This window comes from Halichoeres trimaculatus, unplaced genomic scaffold (genome assembly GCF_033239565.1).
Source record: "Halichoeres trimaculatus isolate MK-OKI-2021-1 unplaced genomic scaffold, fHalTri1.1 fHalTri1_scaffold_1, whole genome shotgun sequence".
NCBI lineage: Eukaryota > Metazoa > Chordata > Actinopteri > Labriformes > Labridae > Halichoeres > Halichoeres trimaculatus.
In genome coordinates, this window is record NW_027437179.1 from 15954726 (window position 1) to 15973712 (window position 18987).

At 41.7% G+C, this 18987-nt stretch overlaps 2 protein-coding genes across 2 annotated transcripts in view; both read left to right on the plus strand.

The window, feature by feature from the left end:
- The window catches only part of zhx3a (zinc fingers and homeoboxes 3a), a 46132-nt gene that overhangs the window by 3461 nt on the left and 23684 nt on the right, over positions 1 to 18987 (plus strand). The window lies entirely within an intron of this gene.
- mafbb (v-maf avian musculoaponeurotic fibrosarcoma oncogene homolog Bb) lies at positions 1295 to 2909 on the plus strand. Its single transcript, XM_074672954.1, has one exon. It carries the CDS (start codon positions 1544 to 1546, stop codon positions 2525 to 2527), a length of 984 nt encoding a protein of 327 aa, XP_074529055.1. The 5' UTR covers positions 1295 to 1543; the 3' UTR covers positions 2528 to 2909.

Genomic DNA, 18987 nt, shown 5'->3' on the forward strand with positions numbered 1-18987 from the left:
ATGAGTCACCTGACTGGTGACTGTGTTTTCAGTGTGTGCTTATGTGCTCTTAGCTGTCAGAATGATCTTTTACAAAAGTTTGACCACAAACTGTAACCCTGCTAAACTGGCCAAAATCCTAACATGTGTCCCTGATCCATCCTCATCTCGGTCACACTGTCTCCCCTCTTCCTTTATTCCCAGAAACTAAAGTGGACTGAAACAATGCAATGCTGTTCTCTAACAGTATTTTGTATTGGTTTTGGCTGGAGTCCTTTATCTTGTCAGCAAAGCTTTTCACTATCTTAGGAGTAAGAACTGCCTGAGAGGGTCACTCCAGGGCAGGAACATTGCTTAACCCCCTGACATCCTGTGCAGTCGTGTCACCTCTGAACACCACGAGGGGCAACAGCACTGAAACTGACAAGAGATCCAGGAACATGCAAGAGCTTTCACTCTGTTAGAAAAGCTGCTGAGATTTTGTCAGTTGGAGAAGCCTATTATAAAAATAAATAAGTAAATAAAAATAATAAAAGATTTAGGTTCAAGCAATTTTAGAAATTGTTATTAAGAAAATGATCCTTAGTGTACACAGCTAAAAAAAAAAAAAAAAAGGCATTGCCCTGCACTTTCTCAAGACTGTAACAGTTTGGACTGTAAAAAGTGTTTGAATATTTCAGTGAAGTGCAGAGAAATGTCCACAAGATGTCAGTGTCTGTGCACAAACCGAGGCACACTGTTGTCAGGTGAGGGTTGTTTTTTTTTAACAGCCTTTTTGTTTGTTGTTCAAATTAAATTTGGTATTTATGAACCATGTGAAGGTCAAATGTTTTTATATTAAAAAAAGACAGATCAGACAAAATAATGACCTTTTAATCAAATTAATACTCCAATCAATAATTCAAACTTTAGGAAAATCAAATTCAAAACATGATTTCCTGTAAACTATGATGAAGGTATGCCTACTAAGCAGGTGTGATTATAGTTAAGCTAAATGACGCTCTTACACATTCAAACAGCCGTGTGTTATTTTGAACGTTAACTGGAAAAACGGTAATAAGGGTCAAATGCTCACAATCATGAGCATGTTGTTGTAAAGGACTCTTATGGTGTGAACACTTTATAGGTTTTGGTCAAATGATCATCACGTACAGCTCGTGAGCAGGACACACTCGCAGCAGATTTTATGCAAATCTTCCGTTTCCGCGTGTTTCCATTGGTGAGGAGCGTGGAGGTGTAGTCTGGAAGGCGTGACATCATGCCAATGCAGCTTTATGAAGAAAGTGCGCTCCTCCAGAACAGTCAGAGAGGTGCGTCCAGACCTCTTGGCTTCGCCAGACTTTCAGTGTGCGGTAGCTGGAGACAAACAGGCTGCACGGTGTCGAATCTAGCCCGCGTAGAGTTTGATCAGGTGGGAGGCTTTCACGTACGCTACGCATGATTTTTTTTTTTCCTGAGCTGTCAACAAAGTTGGATTTTTTTTTTTCGAAAGTAAGCGCTCTTTCGCTGACTGCATGAACTAGAAGGGAGCATTTGAAGCTCAAGAGAGCAGCTGCCACCTGAAATGACCACTGAGGCGCATACGCATCTAGGACTGCAGAAAAACAACATGGATTTTGTGAACGACTTTGACCTGATGAAGTTCGGCGTGAAGAAAGAGGCGATGCAGGGGATGGAGCGCTCTTTCATCGGGCCGTGCACCCAGCAGAGACCGGACTCTGTCTCCTCCACTCCTGCCAGCACACCTTGCAACTCAGTACCCTCATCTCCAAATCTCAATCCAAACGAGCAAAGACACAACCCTGGGGGTGACCAGTTCTGGGTACCAAACAACGGGGGGTACCCACAGCAAATGTACCCCCAAGCTTTTGGTCTGACCCCCGAGGACGCAATGGAGGCCTTGATCGGAGCCACGGCGCATCAGGGACACCCATCTGCACCCCACAGTCACCATCCACCAGCCTTTCAAGCTGAATATGACGGGTACGGACATCTGGGTGACCCCGCTCAGCACTACCCAGGACTCCCGGGTCACCCCGACATGCAAGGCATCCCTAGCAGTCACTGCCAAGACCCTTTTCTCAAAGATGACCTGGGTTGCACGTCCCCTCAGTCGCCGGAGGCCCAGCAGGTCCTCGGTACGCATCACCACCTCCAGCAGCAACACAGCCGCCACGACAGGCGATCCAACCCCGAAGGCCACTTCTCAGATGACCAGCTGGTGTCGATGTCTGTCAGGGAGCTCAACCGGCTTCTCAGAGGCCTCAGCAAGGACGAGGTGATGCGTCTGAAGCAGAAGCGCCGGACCCTGAAAAACAGGGGTTACGCACAGTCCTGCCGCTACAAGCGCGTGCAGCAGAAACACATCCTGGAGCATGAAAAGACCAACCTGGCGTCACAGGTCGAGCAGCTGAAACATGAACTCAACAGACTGGTCCGGGAGAGAGATGCATACAAGCTCAAATGTGAAAAACTGTCTGGTGCAAACTGCTACCACGAAACTGGGTCCACCAGTGACAATCCTTCCTCTCCTGAGTATTTAATGTGAGTTCCTTGATTTCCTGCTGGACTGCTCTTTTTACTGTGGGAGGCAAGATGTAATAACTGATGGACAGAAGGATCTCACTCAAATAATAGTAATAGATGCAACTAGGCAACAAGTTATGTATGGAAATGACAATAAAGCATGCATGCAGGACATGTATGAGATGTTTTTATTGTACACGGGCATATCTGTATTTTGTTTGTAAGGAGATACTTGAAATCAGAGAATATTCCCGTTTTATTAATATTAAATTTTAAATCTTCTACATTAGTTACTGCTCATCCTCATTTTCTTGATTTTGCTTTGCTTAGTTTTTGTATCTCAAATTATATTTTGTCTCCATGCTTCTTTTAAAAATTGAAATACACAGACGAATGATGCTAAAATGACCTTTGTATTATTTTTTATGAAGCTGATTCTGCTGGACAGATGTGTTCATCATTTGCTTTTCTTATTAAGATAATATATAAATATGCAAATTGTTTTTCTTCTACTATGTTTGTCATTTATTATGGATCAATAAAATCCATTGTGACTTTTTAAAATGGTGTCTGATGTGCTGTTAAAAAATTACTATCAGATAAAACATTTTTTTTATGGCAACACAGTTAAACATTCCCCAAACATTATTACATAACCGTCAGATTGTCAGCTGGGATATAATAAACTTACAGGTGATTCTCTGTTATTTGAAAAACATCACTCATATTATGAAAAGGACGAAGGGTTTCATATTACTTCAATTATGACAGAAAAAACAAAAACAAAACACATTTGAATACTATTAAAATTTGTTGTATCAAAGTTTTATGGTTTATATTGTTAATGCACAAGAGACCAATTTGCGTCATATTCAAACATCGTCTTCACTACAGATATCTACCGTCAAAGTTAAGTTACACAACAAAAAGGGAAAATTCACACAAACACAGAGTCCATTTTAAAAAGTCATGTGACTTGATTATCATGTCGTGTGTATTTTGATAGACAGCCAAAGAGGGGAGTGCAGAAACAGCCGCAGAGTATTTGTTGCTCGGGTGTTGAATGAAAGGACGAGTGGCTTTCTCTCCTTCCCTGACCTTTGCCCTTCATGAAGTGCTGCTTCCTGAGGGACCCCTGCATGTGAAAGCACAGAGAGCTGCCAGGCAGAGGCTGTGGGGCACAGATAAAATGGAGTGGAAATCAGGCTTCCCCTCTGCTGTCCTCCCCAGACAAACAGATCACCTCTGCGTTCGTTAACAGAGGAAGAGAGAAACAACAACCACAGCCCGCTGCTCTCAGCGTCTCTGGCCAGCACAAGAGGGAAATTTTCCCTCGGTACGTGTTTTTTGTCTGTCTTTTCTGCTCAGTTACAATTTGAAACCTTTTTGCTAATTTCCTAGATCATTCTCAGTTCAGGACAATAACATTTGGATGGCCGTAATAGCTCCAAGGCCAGTGTGATAACTGTTCACATCGTACACTGAGTTTATGACCTCTATGACGGCCTGTATGCTGAAATCCCAGCACAGTCTTTCTCACTGATTTTTCCCCTGTGAGAGTTCAGTCGGGCAGGTGGCCTGGTTAATGGCACCGCTCTTTAGCCTGGAAACCAGGTTCTCCTCATGTGTGACCCTGGCGACAGGTTTGACCTCAGCCCTCTGTTTGAGGGTGAGCAGCTCTGAAATCACACCACAGGTGCAAAAGCACTTTCCTTCTGAGAACAGGAGTCCCTGAAGGTCGAGTCGGCGCACAAGGAGAACAAGATGTAGATGAGATTGTTTGTGGGCATCAAGGATGCAGCAGAAAGTACAAGTGTGACTGTGAATAATGGTCCGCTGTGTTTAGAGCTGGGAAGAGCTTATCATTGAGAGAGTTGGTGAACTGGCAGTTTCATTTTGAATAAAATGAGAAGTGTAATTCTCAGAATTAATACAGTTAGCCTGCTTAGATAACTACTGTGTAGAAGATGAAACTCACTTTAAATTATTTTTAGGTTTTTAATGATTAAAACATTAAGACATATTCATTTTTATCTTTTTTCTCCAGAATTGATTAAATAAAAGGTGAAACACAAAGAGTGCTTATGTTCAAATTAGATTTATAAGACCACATACATACACTTAAATATGCTTGTTAAATGTATTATTGAATGTTCAGCTGCTCTTTGGTGAGAAATAATGATAAAAATCAAATATCTTCACACTTCCTTAAATTTGTCGTTGCACACTCTTCATGTTTGTTTGGTGGGTGTGGTTTTTCTCAAACAGAGCATTTCTTTGTTCGGGGTTGTATGTTCGCATACTTGCGTTCATCACATGTGGATTTCTAAGCAACAGCAGAATAATAATACAGAAAAGAAGTGTTGGCGATGAGAGCGGTTTGTGGTGCTGTGTGACAGTGTGCAGGGTGCCATTGTAGAAACGATTAGCCAGCTATTTTCCCTCGCATGTGATAGGCTGGTGGGGCTGATGTGGGAGCCTCACACACCCCCCCCAACCCCCTTTCCACCCTCCTCCTCCCCACCACCAACACCCCCAGCCCACAGCGCCTGAGGCTGGCTACTGAGTCAGCAGGAGGGAAAGGTGTCTGCACGGCTGTGGCATCAGAACAAGAGAGAGGGAGAGCAAAAAAGCTGGAGAAGGATAAAGAGCAGTGAAAAACAGCTCAGAGTAGGCATGCTTGCATTTTTTTAAACAGATGGAGAAAATGAATGATTGCTGTAAAAAAAAGATTCCGATTGAGATGATGAAGCAGCATAAAAATCTCTGAAACAGTATCAAATTTTCATCGGAAGATGACTCTTTTATTACAGTATGGTATGAAATCCACTTTACATTAAACCACTACACACCTCCAAACAGTAAAGATGTGCTCTGTGAAAACACTCAGCTGTGTGTAAGAGTCAGTTAAACATGATGCCAACCTCTGAGCTTTGCCAAGGCCTGGCTGCATCTCAGACAGAGCACACAGACACAGGAATGCTGCAGATACTCACCATTGTGTGGGGAGAGGCAGAGGAATGCAGGCTGCCAGGCTGCGTTCACTGTCACCAATGAACACAGCCAGAGGCCTCGAGCCATGAGGAGAGGCTGGGGCCAACGCTCAGCTATCCCAGATTAATCACCACCTCTGTCGGTGATATCAAGCTTTCTTATCTGGACAGTCTTGAATCAGTCTAGATTGAGTGATTAAACAGAGTATCTTGTTAAACACGAGCTCTTTACTGACTGTCTGTCACAGCAAGTGTCAGAGATTAGATACAAAACAGTCTGTTAAATAAAATTTAGTTTGTCAGCCTTAAAAATGATTGTTTTCTTGCTCCCTAAGAATGCAGTTGATACACAGGAGAAGTTGTCATCCATGATAGCAGTTATCAGTAATCCTGTATGGATGAATGTCAACTGACCAGACATTTGACCCCCAAAAACAAGTGGTTTCCAGCCTCAGCCAGTTCTGTCACAGTTGTTTTGCAACAGTTGAGGCTCAAACTGGCAGTCGTCTATAAGATTGTCTTCATGTGAAGCACAGAGCAGAGATTGGGATGGAGGACAGGATGGATGGGGGGCTTCCTCTTTCACTTCCTACATGTGGATCAAGTCAAGTGACTCTTTGTGAGAGTGTTAGGTTGTGTGTCGCAGGAAAAAGCAGCTTCGGCGGCTGTGGTTTCCGGTCAGGATGTCCAGTCGTTGCTGTGCGCAGTTGTGACATTGTGAATCATGCAGCGATCACACACGCACACAGACTTTTCCATGGACATGGTGCACAGACACACACGCAGACATGTGTATGCAAATAAAGAAGTTCATGTGCATTAGCACTTTCTTACCCCACATAATTTCTTTTCTATCATGTGACTGTGACCAGTTCAGTGAAGTAAGAAATGTGTGTGTCTCTTCTCTGTTGCTTGAGCTCTTGCTTGGACTGTGAAAGCATTTTTACTGCTCCTGCCACATCTCGAAAGCTCTCAGAGTAATTATGATTGTACCACTGGTAATGACTAAAGTTATCACATGATGGGCTCTGCAGGATCCTACAGAGTGGATTAATGTGTAGCTCACAATAAAGTCCTGCTATCTTGGTAGCTGTAATAAGGAATCTGGCTTCCTCGGGACGTTGTGTTCAGCGTGTTTATGCACGAACTCCTGGGATCTGATAGGAAGGCCCTCTGATAAAGAGCTTGTCACGTTTAAGTGGACACCACTGACTGAAGTGTGACAAAGTCCTGTCACATTACACACTCTGGACTTTGGTTACAGAGTAAAGGGTGAACTACTGTATGTAATGATTATACAGGTTCCTCCTTGTGTAGGAGAACCTTTAAAAACACCATTAGCTGGTTAGCAGAGGTGACAAAAAGGTCTATTTCTTGGCTGGATAAACAGCATATCCCCCTGTTTTAGGAGTGACACTGCAGTTTTGCAGCAAAAAAAAGAAGGCGAAGAATGGAGGAGAGATCATAAAAGAGAAGAGAAGAGTAGAAAAAGGAAGAGAGGAGATCTCTTTCCCTTTCATACCCTGCTAGGATTTCCTGCTCTGTTTTATGGGGGTCATGCAGCTGGCAGGCGCCCTCCTGTTTCTGTCCATAATGATGACAGGCATCCATTAGTGCACAGTAGAAACACGAGCTACAAAGGTTAACTCAGGCTCTTCCCCCGTGGCAGCCTCTTCCCTTTCCAGTCCCCAGCCCCTGGCCCCCCGTACTCAGCGTACCTATAGAACAGAGCATGGGGCTCTCAGACGCTGCAGGCAAAGCTTTGCTGATTTAGGGACGGATTGTGCTCTGACACCAGCATACGCACCGTGGCAAGTTTTAACACTATGTGGGACGCAGGTCCAGCCCTATGGGACTGTGTCTCTGGTGTCTCTGGTGGCGCTGCTGTAAATAAAACTCACTTTTCATTTACTATGAACAGAAAGTGATTTTTTTTTTCTTATTGTGAGAGCGTGTAGATGTGCTGTAGACAAAAGCTCTTTCATATAGATTTTAATTGCCACCCCCCCAAAAAAAAATAATAATTCCAAATGATGCATCCAAAAAACAACTGTGTTTACAAGCAGAAACCTCTGAAAATAAATGTTTATGGTACAGTTTTAATCTGAAAAACAGAAGGTTTCACCCATTGGCCTACAAACAGATAATAGGAAGAAATTGAAACTACAGTTGTGACCACACATGTACAATTTAACACTGTTCTTTGTAAGTTTCTGTGGGTGTTGCTGACATGAGAATGTAGCGACAGTGTCATGCGCTTTGCTTCAGTCTCACAGGCCTCCCTGGAATTGGGTGTGTCACTCTCCCACTAATGTGTCATGTTAACATCTCCCTTGTGTCATAACTCTTCCTTCACGTTTCCCAGAAGTGCGCTGCTCAACTTAAAGCCATATTATTTCTTTTTAGACTGTTTTAGCGCAGCCGCATCCGTCCCTGCCCTCTGTGCAGCTGGAGCACTTGGCAGAGCAGGATTCACACACCCAGTCTTTTCTTCTTTGGCCATCTTTGTCATCATGCTTGATGTTAGGCCTTCGCTAACAACAGATGAAGCTCACTCTGCTGTGGTTTGACTGTTAGAAGGAGAGGTCTGTGATTGGACAGCATGAAGCTTTTTTTAAGTGATGAAGACCTTTACACTACAGTAAACCCATGAACATGTTGTTTCTTTTTGTGGTCAAAATACAGGAAGTACTTTGTTCTGGGATTTAACGGAAAAAAAAAAGAAAAGAAAAAGACACAACCCTGACTTCTCAAAAAGTATAATGAAAGGTTACGAGTTAAAGTCTGTGTTGGGTGTGATAAGGATTCCCAGTGAACCTAAGTTCCCTTCTAAGATCAATCTTCTTCTTGGCTTTTTATAGTAAAAACAAGAAGTAAATTAAAGATTTATGATATATTTGGCAAAATGTGCGGGTCTATTTTGAAGGTGGGGGTTGTTCGGCAATCTCATCAAGACTTTAAGACTAAGAGAAATTGAGTTGTGTAAAAACATAAACAGATGCGTCATTTTTCTTATATAAGCATTTCCTCAAATCTGTTGTTTGAGTTGAGGGAAACATTAGAGCAGTTGCCTAAAACTAAGCCAGCACATTCATAGCAACATCTCTTGGCTTAATGTTGGGGTAAATACAGGGTGTCAATTAAATGACAATTTAATTTAATTAACAATTTAGAAATCTTTGAATAAAAACAAATGAACAAATATGTGTAAATTGTTGCAAAATGTGAAGAAGATATTGAGCTAATTATCTAATTTAATACACCTCTACATGGACACCATTAGTCATAGGAGAAAGGCTTGTCTAATGCAATTAAAATTTTCCTCAGTTCTTCATGGTGGTCCACTCCTCCCTTAATCCAACACAATCCCTGTCTCCATAAGTTTCTTGTGACATGCCCAAATTGATAGACGTGATGATAGATCTCTTACATACATATTTCTATAGTTTCGATGAGTCTGTGTATCAAATTTAGTTTCAATAAACCATGACACACATTGTGCCTTTTCTTCAGGAGTAGCCTTTTTTTAGGGTTTTAATTGACAGTTATTCTTTTCTCAACAGGATACCTGAAATTCACACATGCAGTGTGATTAAAAACTTTGTGTTTACTGAGTACAAAGAACAAATCTGATTAAGATATCCCATCAATTGCTTTTGTATTATATGTTTCAAATTGTAAAAGAACTTCATGGACATCCTAGTTTTTTAGCTCTGTTTTTGGTCTCCACCAGAGGGAATTATCTGCTCTTTTAGCTTTTAGCACTGTATGTTCTCAGTCATGTTGAGGTACAGGGTCTTTTATAAACTGAGAGGATCTGCTGACCATACAAGTTAGTCTTGTAGAGGTAGTATCATATATATATATATATATATATATATATATATATATATATATATATATATATATATATATATATATATATATATATATATATATATATATATATATATATATATATAGTCTCAATTCTTGTTTTGAACTTACTAAATCATATGGAAACATGATTTTTTTCTCTCTTTCTAGATATGTTTTTTTTTTTCTTCCCTTCTCATAAAAAGGAAAATGTCCACTATAACTCATATAACGCTATGATTTTTTCCTCTAACACAGAAGACTGTACACTCTTTTGGTCCTGTCAATCAGATTCCTTCTTGAAAACAAAGATCTGAAAAACAACTGTCAGGATGGACAGACTGTCTTTGTTATCACCTAAAGTACTGATTAGTTTTGAACAGAAGCAGTCTCAGGAGCATTCAACTGGAAGCCATTATTGAGTCTATAGTTTGTGGTAATGATGGTCAGAGTTACACTACGTCATGATATAATTTATCATTACCGAAAAGGCTTACAAATTTTTCAAAAGGCAACCAAAACAGTCTAGTTTTGAACTTACAACCGTGCAGGATTTGTTCAGAAGCTGTCAAGTGTCAGAAAGAGGACAGTGAGTGGTGTAAAGGAACACACCGCCCACACGTGGCTGAGAAGTTGCCTGCAGCACTAACATGTCCCAGCTGTACAACAACACAGGTTGGTGGCCTCTGATTTGAAACCTAACAAACTCTGACCTCAGCCTGTGTGTCAGTTGCTGAGAAACTTTCAACTGTCCAAGTGTTGTGGGAACCCCCCATCCGCCTGCCTCCCGTGCGTCTGAGCTGCCTCCTGAAGAAACCTCAGACAAAACCAGACAAATGTAGACCAGCACCCACTGAGCAGCATGCCGGTAAAATCAAAGCCCTGGAAAAAAAAGAAATACTTGAACGTGTCCCTGCTGTGGTTGCATGATCTGCTGAAAAACATTTGGAGTGAGTATGTCAGCTCTGAGTCTCCTTAGTACAGCTGGGGTCAAAAGGTCACTATAAGTCTGTGAGTGACAGCAGTAATGGTGAGTGTAGCTATATTTAAACCCCAAGGAGAGAAACAGCCTTGACTCATGTGTGGACTCATACATCCTATTCCACATGAAAAGAAAATAACCTGCTTTTGATTAATGAAACATTAGCAGGTCTAGACCTGTTGTTCTTGGAAAACAACGTGTGATTTGGCACTGTTTGAAAAGAGATTTATTAATCGACTGTAGTTGCCTCCACTAAAACTAGTTTACACCACTTAAAGAAAATGATTATTTGAAGAAACTGGTGGTTTCTTCTGCTGATGAACCAGGAATTACTGTGAAACAGTAACCTCTGAAAGGAAAGTGTTCTTATTGCTCCCGAGTTAAAAAGTCGACTACATTTTATAGGAAAGATTAAAGTGTCACTGCTGGATGAATAGATTTATTGATCTCTTAGGTAAAGTGAACCCTCTCTTTAAAGATTCTCCCAACATCCTGCTGGGGAGCTGATATGCTTTGTTGTCTGCATAGATCTGGAGACTGGCTCTGGTTGGTCAGGAGCAGCTGAGGTGTTTGGAAAGGTTATGTTGGTTGATTGGTTGAAGCAGTGGAAAGCAGGGGCACTGGGCTTTCCCACAGAACCAGAGGAGGAAACTTTGAAATAGGAGCAGCTTTTCTGAAGCTTTATCAGGATCATGATCACCTGATAAATCTGTCAGGAGCTGCCATCCCTCCATAGGAACCTGTTATTCATAGTATGTACTAGCAAAACAAATCTTGAAGGACTAATCCTTTAATCCTGATACAGTGTTTCATCAATAGAAAAACACTTGTGTTTGTTGCAAAGACTTAGACTTGTTATCTCAAAGCAGTGTGCCCCAAATCAGGTAGAAGTGTCACATAAATGTTTGAGGTTAATGGGAAAAGTGTGGTGGATGAATCATTTGTTATCCCTCACTCTTTGTGTTTTCAGAGCAGCTTAACCCCCGTGGCTACTTTGACATGCACACGCAAACCTATCTGCCCTGCCATCTCTTTACAGTATATCTGTGTCAGCAGCAGGCTGAGACCGGAGCATGAGAAATGGAGGCGAGCTTGGTCCTCAGTCCCACAGATAGGGGCTGTGCACTCAGCTGTAACGGTTTCTGTGTGTGTGTGTGTGTGTGTGTGTGTGTGTGTGTGTGTGTGTGTGTGTGTGTGTGTGTGTGTGTGTGTGTGTGTGTGTGTGTGTGTGTGTGTTTATTTCCATCTGTTTTCATCACTTCTGGAAAGGTAGCATGACGACTCTTCCCATAAGAGTGGCGGGAGCGTTGCTGTCTCACACCTTCTTCTCAGTTTACCTGATGCAACGACCTTATCACTGCATCTGCTCGGACAGTTAGTCCTCCCCTTTGTTTGAGGATTAGAGGATGCTACTGCACCCATTGTGAGCCACACAACAGTAAACTAGGAGCTCTGTGACATGGACCACGTACAGATCACATCATGTGAAGAGTCTGTATTGAGGGTCAATAATTAACCAATAATTAAAAACAGTTGACATAAAACATTATTGGATGCTAACTATGAGGGGCTGCCATGGACTCTGAATGATGCTCATGCCAACATCTCTGTGCATTAAATCTTTCCTCTTTGGGTTGTTTGCTGTGGGGGAAAATGTGGCTCACTTACAGTGCTTAACAAATTTATTAGACCAACGCCAAGTGTCAGGTGTTCCTGTAGTGGTTAATCAACCAGGAAGTGCAACCTTTTTAACCAAAATTATATGTGTGTATGTAAAATATAATTTCAGCTGTAACTATAAAGTATAGAGTATTAGCTATTTCCTGATTGTCTCATTACTAATTAGTTATTTCCTTGTGTTCCTGAATAGGAAATGTTCTTTTTGATTAATTTCTGACTTCTCATGGAATTCCTGTTTTCTGTCTCAAATTTGGGAATACAAACATAAAATCAGTTTGAAACTCCTCACTCCTTTTTTAAAACGGTGAAGCAAAGGACAACTTTGCAAAACATTAAATGTCAGAGTGAAAGCACACCAAGGTGCTGGGGGTTTTTTTTGTTTTGTTTTATGACAGGGGTCTAATAAGTTTGTTAAGCAGGTAGCTTCACGTGCAAGGAAGCTGTGACACACTTAATATTTTCTTTCTATCATGATAATAACTAGAAAAGCACTCACACAGCGTAGATCTCCGCCAAGCATATTGTGATTGTTACGTAACGCATTAGTCTTACTTTAATGTTATACTCCCTTTCAGCAGACTGCCAGCTTCAATTTGGTGTTAGCGGCAGGTTTGTACGGTAATTTGTTACCTGACAGTGTTGAAAATTATGATGACCCAGTACATATTTCATATTCTGGATCTTAGTATCCAGAATATTTCCAGGATCTGGATCTTGCTTTTACATCTGTCAGAAATTATGGTGACCTTGTCTTGTATTGTTTTGCAAAGCAATCTGACCATTTATTGTGGAGTTATATACACATATGAAAAAAACAACCCTATCTCACAATGATAAAGAATCATTAAAAAAAATCCTGGATCCAGACGCTGAGATCCGTATCACCTCCAAAACTTAATCACTTCTTCCTTATGTCATTTCGAACATTTCCTGAAAATTTCATCAATATCTCTTTGTTTCTTTTTGACTTATGTTGTTCACAAAGATACAAACAAACAAACTCCCCCAAAACATAACCTCCTTGGCAGAGATAATAATACAATAAAATAAGCTCTCCATTCATGCCACTTTGAAATCATTAGGTGATAAAGTTCCTTAGGATTCACTCCAGGACGACTCAGAAATGTTTGACAAAAGCATGACAGCTTCAAAGAGGTGATGCCTTCACTCCACAGTGAGCCACCGTTACAAAGAGAGGTTGACCTTGCCTTTGGCCTCTTGGCTGTCTGACAAAGCAATCCCCATGCTCTAGTGCAGTACGGCTGTCCTCTAAATGAAAGTAGCTGAGAGGCGAAGGGCAAAGAGGCCTATGGAATATCAATGTGCGATGCTCTCAATTAAGATTAAAGCTTCGAATGGAATCCTATGGAGCTGCTTCCCTAAGAAATGCTTGACATTTTACCCTTGCTGACTCCGGATAAAAAAAAAGGTCCTGCGCCACCAGTGCCGGCATCACCAGAGCCGTTAACTAGCTGCCCCGCCTCGGCCAGCCCTCCATCCACCGGACTCATCCTGGAGATATTGACTTGGGCTACAGCCACACTTCTAAGAAATAAGTGAAATGGATCATCTTACTGCCAGTGGATGATAAGAATAGTGGAATATGAAAAAAGCGTCTGGATCAGCAAAATGACAAACGGGGGGTGGGATATGAAGCACTCATGATAAACCCTTAGAGACAAATTCCCTTCAACTAGACAGTGAAATAAGGAGAGGGAAGAGAGAGGGAGAAAACAAAAAAAATACTGATTTACAGTGTGGTCATTTTAAGGATACGTTCAAGAAAGAGACTCCTTACTTCAGGTGTGTGTATGCGCTGTATAGAGGCTCGTAAATACAATAAACACCAGACTTTTTGTTATTTTCTGTACATTGTTATCCTGTTTTAACTGATCTGAAACAGATTCATCACTCACTTTAAGACGTTTCTCAGAACTGTGTCTTTTTTCTGGCAGCTGCATGTAAAATTAATCCCTTGTTTGGAGAGAGACATATTTCTGTGCTTTACTCCCAGCAATTAATACAGTGTTTGAGATTATTAAGCAGTTTGTTAAGATCTGCCAGATGTCCTTCTTGGTCGATCCAGTTTGAATAATAATTGAAAAACTGCGTTTACTCACGACGTGCGGCACATTTCCTGGTGATTTACAGAACATGGCATCAGTGTTTGAATCTCATCTTGCAGATTAACTCAGACTGTGATGATGTTTACTGTGTGTTACTGCCAGTTTGAGCTGTGTAAGCATTTCCAGAAACATTTTTGGTACAAAAGACGTTAAGAAAAACACAGTGTAACCATTTCTACTTAAATATTCAACCAGTATGAACAGATTTGCTCGTTTAGCCATCATATGAAACTCCAGGTGAGGCCGGGCTACATGTAGAGAGATGAGCTGGTACCCAGAGGCTGAAATAAGGCAGCCTGAGCTGATTATGAATGCTATGTAGAAAATAAGATCAAAATGGAGCCTATCGTGTAAACTCCACCCTTGATAAACAGAATTCCACATCACGCTCCAACTCTGCAGTTAACTGAATCAATGCAATTCCACTTGTGCTGATCTTGCAGACTGAGGCCCTTCCCCCATCCTCCCTCTTCCCTCCCTTTCTCACATACACACACTCGCCTCCCTCTCCGTGCAGGTCTACCCATCGTAACACATTAGCAGTAGAAGCCATCACACAATCAAGACAAGGCAGTGTATGAGACGTCAGGCCAATTTGTTTCCTTCTTGGAGCTACATCACATTAGCAGGGTGGCTATACCCTTGAGCTAAATCCAAGTTCACACAGAGGGAGCGGGCTGCCGGACAGGAGGGCAGCCATGTCAGCACTTTTCCGACGGCTGCTGACATGTATCCAGCAGACTGACAAGTATGGAGAAAAAAACAGCTTGATGGTTTGAAATATGGTCCTTTAGGATGTTTCCCTTTTTTTGGGCTTATAATGGCAGCAGAGAGAGTGCCCCGTCAGAAAATGTAACCAAAAAGTTCCTCAGTCAGAGGTCAGGACATCAAAAACAGCAGGCGAGTAAATAAAAGGACAGGATTTTGTTTCTACTCTCATCAGGATGTCGGCCTCGCAAACAAACCTGATATGACTTCAGCTGTGCTCTCCTTCAACCAGAAGACAAATGGGACTGGAAGAGAGCAGTCAATAGTTCAATTATCTGATGTCTGTCTTGCTTAATTAAACATATAATTGACCATCCAAGGACTGATGATAGCCCTCCCATTAGCCATGAATCCACTGGATTTGGCATAACCACCACTTGACCCCGCTGTGAATTAACCGGCCTTGGGTACAGGGTCAAAATGTATCCACTGTTCACCGCCGTGACACTCCACGAGACCACATTTCCCGCCACATGTCTCGGGATGTGGCGCTCAGCTCTGCCAAAAACAGTTGGAGGGAAAAATGCAATTACTGCAAGATTATCATACTGCCTCCGTTTGACTTTTCTGACTGAATTCATGAATATATATGAATCCATCTTGCATCTCAATCTGGAAACCCCCACATCTTAGTCCTCCTCATCGATGTTTGGCTGCTGGCGTTTTCTTTGTTCTCCTTTAAGTGTGTTTTAACCAGGAGATTTAGATGTTCTCTGGAAAGCTCAGAACATTATTCCAAAATGATGAAGCCCTGACACTTTTTTTTTCTTTGAGTAAAAGAAGACATGTTTGGAAAATAATTAATAGAACTAAGAGTGAGCTTCTGTGTCGAGGGTGTGCTTTCAGAATATGGCTGTGTCAGGTGAAAACCTCCTCAATCTCAACTTCCTTGCAACAAAAAAAAAACAGGAAGCAGAATTTTTAAAGTTTAAGTAGTTTACTTTAGGGTTTTTAAATCTTTACTGAGAGACAGGACAGTGGTATAAGTTAAAACTGGGAGGGTTTCATGCAGTGATGGGCCACTACTTGAAATGTAACGTGTGCTGCCTCAGGAAACATAACATGTACGAGGGGAGCTAAACCAGTTTTACAAAGTAGTCACCAGCTTTCTTGAAAGTGATGTGGCCTCAAAAATGTCTGTGTATTTTTAGCATGGAAATAAAAAAGATTGGTTTTACACATGGTCACTGCAACTTGAGGGAGAAAAGACAGATTCAAACAGAAAACTGTCACACCTCTGACTAGATAATTGATCATCGATCATCGACTTCACAAGATCTTTAAAAATCTGTTTAAATGAGCACTGGATATTAAAATAAAAACGGCATAGTAAAAATAAACTTGACTTAAATAAATCATTTAAATCAAGATCAGACTAACTGGTACTTAACTGTTAATAAAAGGTGTTGAAAACCGTATTTTGATGGGTGCCAAAATGCGTTAAGTACGGTGGCCAGTAGGTGTCAGACAATTTGCAAATAGAATAACATGGAAGCAAAAACAGAAACACGAATGCAAAAACCAGTAAACACGCAGAAAATTTGTGAAAGTTAGTAGTTTTCCTTTTTTAACTTCAGCTTTGTAGGGGCCTCTCCTCCATAGTACTTGCATTTCTTTATCAACCAGTAACGTGTTATCTTATTTTTAGCTTTATGAAACAGCTGTAAGTTTTCTTTCGAACAGCTACTGGACGCCTGCCAGCCACGTGACCTGAGCTGTACCTCTGACTGGACAATCAAACCATCCTGATAACTTCTAAACTGCAGAGTAAGAAAAAAATTCACTCACCGTACAGTGTGTGCCGATAGTTAAATCAGTGTTTTAGACACAAGCCATTTTTTGAACCAGGCTGTAAATATGTTTTTTAATGCCGTAAAAGTCTGTTTTATGGCTGGGTGTGTACGTGACTTCCGGTCTTTCTGCAGCCAGCCTCAAGTGGATTCTTGATGATGATGAAGAGCAACTTTGAGCACTTCCAAATAGGCTTCATTTTTACTAACTGGATGTTGCCTCTTGGTCATGTCATAACGTTGGCATTAGAGCTTTATTTATCATAGCTGAAATTATCAAAGGGGACATATCATGCTGATCCCTGATTTAATACTTACATATAATATGATAAATTTGAAAACAAGACCTTACACCCCCTGAATTTTCAAAAATTGAGATATTGTATTTTTTCTGATATCCTAGAACGAGATTTGATGCCTCTGAAAATCGGTCATTGTCATTCGGCCGTGAGATTTTGACCGTCGTGACGACACAAGGATCCTTTCTTTTTATTGGAGTAATCTGATAAAGCAGCTCCTCCTCTGTGAAGTCAGTTAGTCACACAACCACCACCGAGGGATACACCCACCAAGAGCCGAGTATAAACGTATAAACCACACTGAAGCGTCCTGAGATGATCTGTGTCGAGGTGGATTTTCTTTCTCCTGAGCTGCAGAACCGTCCGGGTCTGACTCAGGGTCCAATATAAAAGGACGTATCCTACACTCTGCCATTTTATTAGTGCTATCAATGCCTTACAGTGAAGTTTTGGCAAGCAGCAAACTCGCTCGGTCTGCTCCATTCACGATTTTGTAAATACTGCCATGCTGCAAAAACCGCCCCCTGGCTCTACCCCCTCCGTCCCTCTGATAGAACCGACCAATCAGAGCACAAAGGGCTGTGACGTTGCGAGGTTACTGGAGGTCATTCTCGAAACGGAGCGTTTCAACGAGATCTTCAGAATGGCCTAAAATGAGGATATTGAGAACGCTATTGTAGGGCAATGAAGGAACTAAATGACTTGTACTGAGGGCAGAAATGCTTTACAGGCATCCTAGTATGGTATAGTGAAAAGGAGAAAAAAGCATGATATGTCCCCTTTGAAAAAAACAATCATTTACTTACTTTCACAACTTTTCTTGTTCAGTTGGGATAACTGCCTTTTTAACTTTCGTTGTTTTGTGGCTTTTGCAATTCAGCTGACACCTACCAGCCACCGTAGTTTAGCTTTATGAAAGCCCAGCATATTGTTGTTCTAACCTGGATGCCTGACAGTACCTGTACACAACCTCCAACACACATATACACACATTCATACACACATTCATACACACACACACACACACACACACACACACACACACACACACACACACACACACACACACACACACACACACACACACACACACACACACACATACACACAAAGCATTCATTGCTCCTTGGATGTATCACCAACCTTTGGACTTCACCACTACTCCCCTTGATAGCTCAATCTGACGAATCATTTAAAAGCCCGCTGAAACAGACAGATGGGTAATGGATTGCATGGCAAATCAATGCAGAGATCAATGAGAGACATGCATCAATAAATGGATAGAGAGCTGCTGAAATAGACACCAGAGTTAATGTGGGGGCAATGTAGAACATCATTGTGTGGATCCCACAGTGGAGAGACCTAATACGAGTCGCCCCGGCTGATAAGGTGTCCCTTTGAATAATGGAGACAACAAACTGACGGTGATAAGCTAAACTTAAGCTTAGCTACCACAGTGTGCCTGAGGGAGCTGTGTGTTTAGTCCCCACTCCCAACACACAAACACACACTCTCTTTTCTCTCTCTGTGTTGCTGTCTTTCCTCCTAACCCCAGGCCCTCTTCTCTGCTCACTGCAGAAGTCGCCTGCCACTTAACATGAATGTGATCATGTGTTAGTTCTCTTCAGACTTAGGCTGTGGTGAACTGGACTGTAGATAAAGTATCAAGAGGAACAGGAGAGCAGAAAATGGACAAAAGGACATATCTTTGTTTTTGTACCCAACACAAAGTCCTAGGAATCTTTTCTCCCCCCCTGTCACCAGGGAGCTGAAAGAAAACACAGAGTCACCGTCATCAGAAACAAACTCTATTGTTATTTTTCAGATGTAGCAGTATGCTGAGCTAAGGACACATGGTGCTGTGGGGGAGAGGTTCTCCACAAGTGTTGAACATGTGTTGGACCCAGGTGGCGTTGTGACCAGGGTCTGACTCATTGCTGCAGCACTGGACGCTCCAGACTTGTGGTTTCACCATCCTCCAGCACGAGA